Genomic DNA, 7,570 nt, shown 5'->3' on the forward strand with positions numbered 1-7,570 from the left:
TAATTATTTGTTTTCCTAGAACCTCTAGAGATTCTCCACAAGCCACAGGGCTGATGATTTTAAGGATAGACAACTCGCTGCCTCGTCTCAAAGGCTTGTGTACTCCACTTCCCCAAAGCTTCTTTAGTCTCATCTCTACCCACTCCCCTCCACCAGCCTTATGGCTTTGCCTGTTTAACCCATTTATTAGCCACTCTGTTTTTTGGTGGGTTTTTTTTTTTTGGCTCTTTCTTCAACCAGCATCTATGTGGCAGACTTTCCCCTCACTCATATTTCTACTCATTATTTTAAAACAATTTTCCCCTGTGGGTAAGTATATCTGTATCTGAAGGTACAAAGCAAGGCCTGAAAATACACAGCGCACACCAGAAACAGATAAACAGTTGTTACTTCTGTGGAGCGCCAAACCAGTCAGGATTGAGGGAGAGTTTGCCAAAGAATACTTCATCTACTTGTGTGTGTGTGTGTGTGTGTGTGTGTGTGTGTGTGTGTGAATTGGGTGAAGGTTTACAGAGCTGATCAAACTTTATGTACTCCTTGTAAGGATATTGTATCAAGTATTGATTATTTGGGATATACAAATACTAACATATGAACCAGTTCAATACCAAGAAGTCTTCCTCAAACCTCCCAAGCAGATGAAGCAATTTCTTTTTCTGGGATCTAACAGCTCCTCCTCCCCCCCACCCCCACCCCTGCATATTAGAGGAAAGACTGTGTTGTATTGTAATTTGTTTATGCCTGTTTTTCTCCCCCCCCCCCACACACAAAAGGGCACAAACTTTATTAGATTCACGCTCCAGTGCCTAACAAAGTGCCTGTCAGACCAGGTGCTCGGGGAGTGCTGAATCCAATAGATTGCCTTTGATAGTAGACCCAAAGATCTCACCAGGGGACAAACCTGCTGCTAGTCCTGAGAGGTTTATGAGAGTCGTTTTCAGATTGTTTAAGGAAGACTATCTCTGGGAGTCTGAAATGTGGGCAGAACCTGAAAGGAATTTAGTTGTGTCAACATGAGGCAGGGATGTGGGTCAGAGCCCCACAAGACCAAGATGTATGTCAATGCTGCTGTCTCATCATTTGATGTGTTCCCGATGCCACTGTTTCCTTAGCAGTTAGTCTAAAGGCCAGGGATATCGTCTCAACCCCTGAACTTGTCAAGCCCAGCCATGTTCTGCTTCTCCAGGATGGAGTGGCAGCATGTTGTCCAAATATAGCAAGGGTCACTTACTGCCCTTGAGTCAATTCTGACTCATAGTGACCCCATAGGACAGTATAGAACAGCACGTATGGGTTTCTGAGACACTCTTTGTGGGAGGAGAGAGCCTCGTCTTTCTCCCATGGAGCCGCTGGTGGTGCCACACTGCCGACTTTGCGGTGTACAGCCCAACGCAGAACTCCTACACCATCAGGGAGGGTCAGGGATGAAGAGAGTAGAGGATACTTGAAGTACCTTAGGGTGTCCCATATTAGCTTGGAGGGATTGAACAGCTGTCTGATGGACTTGAAGAAATCACCTAGACCGTCTTACTCTAGGCATCTGTGGTAATTTTCCAGAGAAATCAGAGGTCCTGGGTCCGAGGGTCCTTCTTAGGCCTCATTCCCCACAGGCAAAAGGCAAAGGAATGGTCTTAAGGGGTCAATTGGATTGGAGTCCGAGAGTGGATGCGGGGGGGGGGGGGGGCGGGGGCAGCTTCTCGAGTTGGGAGCATGTCTGTTTTATCACCTGCACAACCTGTGCAAGTGGCAATGAGGCTGCAGAAAGATCTTGACCAGTTTCTGCCCCTAGAATGCCCCTCTCAACCAGTTCCTGCAGTCAATCTCAAGTAGACAGCATTTCTGGAGTCTAGGGCAATGAAATGGGCAGAGGTTATGAACTTGGACCCCCAAGTAGATAACAGCAGAGGTGAGGATTAAGTGAGCTGCCTACTCATTTCACCCATCCCTTCTATCTCCGTTTGAGCTATCCACCCCAAACCCCAATGTGGGACTCAGAATTACTAAAATGACACCAGGCCAGAAGAACAACTTCAGTCGATCTCTTTGCAATGAACATTTATTAATTTCTTTATTTACAATGCAATTGGTGGCTTTATTCCTCCATCTTTAGGGATACATGACATCAACAGTCAGAGGAAAAGTCTACTGTGAAGTCAAATTCATTCTGCCCCAGCCACAGCTCTGGAAGCTCACTGATCTGGTCCAGGCCCAGCTCCACCACCAGCGACATTAGCACCTCCTCATCCACTGGGTCTGAATCAATGATAGCAGGGCTTTGGGCAACAACAGAAGGAGAGAGTGACTCCGCCCCTCCCATGGAAGCCCCCAAATCCCAGTTTGGCAGGGACTCTGCTTCCTCCAGTTGACCTGGAGGGGGGGTATCCATCCCTTGATACTGGCTATTAAGCTTCTGCAGCTGCATACTGGCCAGCAGGTGTGGGGCAGAGTGCAGGTTGAAGGATGGGGGTTTATTGGGAGGAGGGGTGGTCAGAGAGCTTATTGGAGATGGAGATCCCGAGTAGCCAGTGGGAGCCTCACTGGCCTTGGTTCCATTTGAGGCTGCCCCAGGGTAGTGCAGAGTGGCCACTGCTTTGTGGTCTTTCACTCCCAGGTTAGGGTAAGCCACAGAGCTCATCTCTTGGTTGGCATCCTAAAAGACAGAGAAAGTCATGCCATTGATACACCTGTCCTTGTTATCCCCTTGTCACTCATCAGGCCCTGAAAGACCCCACATCTGTTTCATTTGAAGCTAGTGGTGGAGCAGTAGTAAGAAGGATTCCTAGAGTGTTGGGCTTCCAACTTGAGGATCCTTTTGCTCCCCTGGTTCTAAGGACTGAGCTCATTCCCAAGTTCTAGTGCTAGGGCACCTGCCACCCTAAGTGTATTTGCTGCCCTCCCTCTGGCCCTCTGAGCTTACCATTCTTGCGAGGACTTTGTGGGGTTTTTTGACCTTCCTTTCTCTCAGCTTCATTTTCATCATTTTCAACTGAGTGATCTTTTACCAATTCTACTTTCCTGCTCTATTCTCTGCTGTCCTGCTGTCTTCCGATACTTCTAAAGGGTTCGATCTTACCACAGTTGGGCAAAGGTGGCTCTTACTCTTTCCCGAGAAAGCCCTGATGTTCCCTCTCTCCCAAAGGACACTAGCTACCACACAGGAGGGCCTCCCCTGCTACTCCACACAAGTCAATCTTTCCATCTTCCTGCGTCTCCACTTGTAAAAATGGCAAGTTACCTCCTTCACAGGTGCGGTGCCACCATTGACATCAAGTGCAGGCCTCGACATAGTTGGCATTTCCGAGCCTTGGCAGAAGTTGGATGAACTGGTGGGTGGTGACGCCGCCCGCTGGAGCGGTTGGGCTGTATGTGATGGAGAAGACATGGTAAGGGCAAAAGGCTTTACCTACTGAGAAAAAAGCACTAGCAGTGCTTGAAACAGAGCTATTCTACACATTACCAGGCAAGGACGATAAGATGTAGATCCAAGAGACTACCTGAGCAAATTTTTGCCTGAGGTCATAAAGATGCTCGATTCAGCCAACTGCCCACATCACCAGGAGGGAATACAAAAGAATATTTCCTCATACAAATGAGTTCAGAACCCCAGGTTGGAAGTAGGAGGAGTAGGGGAGGGAGATAATCATCCCCCCCCACACACATTCTAAGGTGACTGAGTGTGTGGCAGACTGTCTTCCAAAACCTCCAAACTCACTGCCATCGAGTCACTGCTGACCCATAGTGACTCCCCCTGTGGATTTCTAAGACGTAACTGTTAATGGGAGTAGAAAGCCCTGTCTTTCTCCCACAGAACTGCTGGTGGTTTCGAACTGCCAACCATTCAGATCGCAGCCCAACTCGTAAGTCCAGAGAGGTGGGGCCTTCCTTTGGAACTGGGACAAAGTGAGGAGTCAGGTCAAGGAAGACCTAGAAACCTCTGGAGGCTGCAGTACTAGACAAAGAAGGAAAAATGTCCCCCAAGATAATGTTGTTGGGCTCCAAAGTCCTGCCTTAGGGCATGCCTGTGAAAGATCGGGACTGATCTAGGTTTTCTGGGAGCTCTGAGACAGCCACAGGCAGAGGGCAGCTAAGTAGATTTCAGTTGTCTCCGTGTCACAAGGTCCTCCAAGCAAATTGTTCCGCATTGGTCTTTCCCAAGGGCATCTGCCCAGACCTCTCAGCTCAGCCACGCGTGCATCTTAAATAACAGGTGCTTATAATTCTTTCTGGAGGGTTAAGTGGGACAGAGATTACAATGGCTTTCCAATCTGACAGCAACGGTTCTGGGATCAGGATCTAACGCTCCTCTGCCCACATGGCTCACCTGACCTTGTCAGGAAAGGATTCAAAGGGCTTCGGAAGAAATGGTTACTTGACTAAGTGGCAAATAATAAGTGTATGAAAGAAAAAGGACCCCGTCCCCAAACCCAAGCTCACATTTTCCTAGAAGTCTTCAAAACAAAACGAAACGAAAACGCCTTATGTACACGCTGTTGTGATAATTTAGTGCACTTACTACCTGTCTGTCTGAATAGTGGTCACCCCACTTCGTCTTGGGGGAGAGAAGGGGTGGGTGGAACAAAAGTAAAGAAAGGATTGAGGAGGGGAAAACAAGAATCGCTTCTGAGTTCCCCATCACCGGTTGCTTGAAAGCCAGCGATTACATCTTTCCGTCCAATGCACATTATCTTAGGGAACTCATGGCATCTTCAATATAAAAGAAATGTTATAGCTTAAGAAAACTGTTAGGGGGAAGGGGCTGTCCCGTTTATATTCGCTCTTCTGCTGGCCTCCTCGTTCTGGAATGCACAAACAACAAGAAGCAGAAAGAGGAGAGAAAAAGAAACGAGACAAGGAGATGAGAAAAAAAAGTTTCTTTTTCCCGATACCAGTTCGCGGGGAAGATCATTTCCTCAGGTTTCCTCCTTCATTCGGGCTGTGAGCCCGTCTAGGAGCGACACCGTGTCAGGCAGACACGCAGGCTCCCACCCTACACATCGTCGCTAGGCTCGGGCCTGTACTCCGCAGGCACCCAGTCAATGTTGAACCCGGTTTTTTTTTGAATGACCTTTTGACCCGAATTCCTGTACCTGTTTCCCCAATTGCCAACCTCTCGCCCCTCACCAACCCATGCTAGGCCAAACGAGGCAGCGTTGAAAGGTCCGCAGCAGCGCTCCGGGCATGGAGAAACATCAGTAAGAGGTAGCTGGGAAACGCCGAGCAACAAGTGACCCATTCCTCTGCGGTTACTCTGGCCCGCTCGCCCGCGCGGGGCTCCGGCCGTCAGTTCTCGGACCCCCAGGCCGCCCTCAGCCTCCGCCCTCTCCCACCTACATAGCGGGGGGGGGGGGGGGAAGCGAGAAGCGAGGAAAGAGCGTGCCGTTCACCTGTTGGAAGACGACAAGTTAAAATGGCACCAAGCGGATAGCTCCGTCTGGATGGCTACCTGCTCACTCAGAAAGAGCAATTGGGACATCTAAGGAGCACTGCAAAGGCTCGGCGCGGACGCACCCCAGCCAGACCAGTCCGTCTCCACCTGCCACCTCAAGGCCCGCCGTTCCCAGGCAGCTCCGCCGCTCGCCTTCCGCTTCGCACCTCAGGTGGAGGCGAAAGAGTCGGCGGCGGCCGGGAGCGTTCCCGCAAGATGGGCGCGAAAACCCAGACCGCCGAGCCCGTTCCCGCAGAAGCTGTAACAAGAACGGGTCACGGAGGACGGGTCTCTAGGGGCGGAGAGGCGCCGCTTCTCGGCCGCGGTGGCGAGCCGGGACCCGGGCGCTCTCCTCAGACGGCCGACTCCGCGCCTCGCCGACGCGGACCGAGCGCCCACCGCGCCCGCCCGCGAGCGCTCCGGGGCTGAGGTGACCGGCGCGCCGCGCCGCGCCGCCGCGCTCGACACCCCACCTAGGAGAAGATGCTCAGAGAAGTGCGGTAACTTGCCAAGGTCACCAGCGGTGGGAAGTGGTGGGTCCAGGATGACGCCTTCGGTCTCCAAGTTCCGCGCACGAACTCCGCTAGGCAAGGACTGGACTAGCGACGGGACCAGATGGCCCTGCTTTATAGGGGAGAGGGGCGTGTTCACGTGTGTGTGGGCGTGGATAAGGGGGGGGGGCTGGAGTCGATTGGGTAACAGCGGCAAGTTGGCTAAATTCGCGAAGTTCAACTCGGCATTGCCACCGAGCCGGGCCAGCCAAGCCCCCCTCGCCCCAGCCCCGGAGGAAACCCGAGCTGGGGCAGCCGCGGCGCCTCAGCGCCCAGCGACCGTCCGGGCGCTCAGCAAAGTCGCGCAGGACTAGCCGGCGAAAGCGCGGGCGCGGGGAGGACGGTGCTGCGGTGGTCCCGGGCAAAGGGGGCGTTTGGCAGGTCGAGCGGGCAGGCTGGGGCACGCGCGGGCGGCGACAGCCTCTCTGTGCCCACGAGGGCAGCCCTCCGCCGGGAAAGAAGTCCCGGAGCGACCCCGCCCCCCACCCCCCGCCCGCGTCCCGCCCGGCGGCCGCTCGGCTCTGGGTCGCTCCCTCGCCCACTCCGCGGGACTGCCCCGCCTGGCTCCCCGCTCCGTGCCGCCAGCTCGCCCGGCTTACAGGGGGCGCAGCCAGCCGCCGGCCCTGGGGAGAGGGGAGAGCGCAGTCCAGCGAACCGTTGGGCTCCCAACGCTTAGCACGCACGCCGCCGCCGCCGCCGCCGCGAGCCGGTGTCCACCCGATCCCGGGGCGCCGGGGAAAGCCCGCGCCAGCGCGCCGCCACCGCAGCGCACAGCGCCGCGCCGAGCAGTCCGGGACCGCGCCTCCGCCCGCCCGCCCTCGCGCAGCGGCGGCGCCCGAGTCCCAGGCAGCGGCCGCGGCCGCGGCGGCCACGGAGTTCTTTCCCCCGCGCGGGGGACCCTGTGCTCCAGCCCTGCTGGCCGCCCAAGAGCCCTGACGCACACGCGGAAGGCAGCGGCTGGCCTCCGCGCGGAATCCCGAGATGGACAGAACCTCCCCCCGTTTTTTTCGCCCCCGCCCCCCAATTTCCACGTCTTTCTAACTGGTTTGGGGCATTATTAGCACATGTCCTGGCTCGTGGGCGAGTTGGTGGCAAAATCTGAACTGGATACTCACGGAGGGCCAAGCGGGTGCTGCGCCTCCCGGGCTCTCTAGCAGGTCGCGGGGAAGGACCCCGGCCGAGAGCTGCGAGCGGGGCCCGGAGGAGCCGGCCTTCCTGCGACTGCTCCTCCGCACCCCTTGGGCAGCGGGGCGGCCGCCGGAGACGTTTTATAGTGGTGGCTGGGCCCTTTAAAGGCGCTCAAGCTGCCGCAGTCACCGGAGGATCGTGTGAAAGCGAAGGGCCGGCTGGGGAACAGAACCCTTGCTGCCCAGTGGGTTTGGTGGCCCCCCCGGGGCCGGTCACGACTCGCGTGGTGGGGCAGGCAGGCCCAGGTTACGGGCATTTCTTACTCGGAGCGCGGCCCGGCGCCTGCGCGTCAAAAGCTAGTGGGCGCCGGGTCAGGGACCCTGGCTCTCCCCATCGCCCCGCATGGACTTGTCTAATAAATTCCACTTAGTAATTTCTCTGAGGCGAAGGAGAGCTGCGAGGGTCT

At 55.2% G+C, this 7,570-nt stretch overlaps 1 protein-coding gene across 1 annotated transcript; it reads right to left on the reverse strand.

Moving 5' to 3' along the window:
* Positions 1-2,040: 2,040 nt before the first annotated feature.
* On the reverse strand, positions 2,041-7,196 carry CITED1 (Cbp/p300 interacting transactivator with Glu/Asp rich carboxy-terminal domain 1). The gene is made up of 3 exons (XM_075538236.1): positions 7,092-7,196; positions 3,236-3,360; positions 2,041-2,650 (listed from the first exon to the last, which is right to left on the reverse strand). The coding sequence occupies exons 2-3, from the start codon at positions 3,293-3,295 to the stop codon at positions 2,123-2,125; spliced, it is 588 nt and encodes a 195-aa protein (XP_075394351.1). The 5' UTR covers positions 3,296-3,360; positions 7,092-7,196; the 3' UTR covers positions 2,041-2,122.
* Positions 7,197-7,570: the final 374 nt, after the last annotated feature.

Source organism: Tenrec ecaudatus, chromosome X, assembly GCF_050624435.1.
Source record: "Tenrec ecaudatus isolate mTenEca1 chromosome X, mTenEca1.hap1, whole genome shotgun sequence".
In the NCBI taxonomy this organism is placed as follows: domain Eukaryota; kingdom Metazoa; phylum Chordata; class Mammalia; order Afrosoricida; family Tenrecidae; genus Tenrec; species Tenrec ecaudatus.

Bases quoted from the DNA above. Each gene is read 5' to 3' on its own strand.
- CITED1 (XM_075538236.1), bottom strand. From the start codon at position 3,295: ATGCCAACTATGTCGAGGCCTGCACTTGATGTCAATGGTGGCACCGCA. The intron at 2,651-3,235 runs GTAACTTGCCAT...TCTGTCTTTTAG, and splicing joins GCACCGCACCTGTGAAGGAG to GATGCCAACCAAGAGATGAG.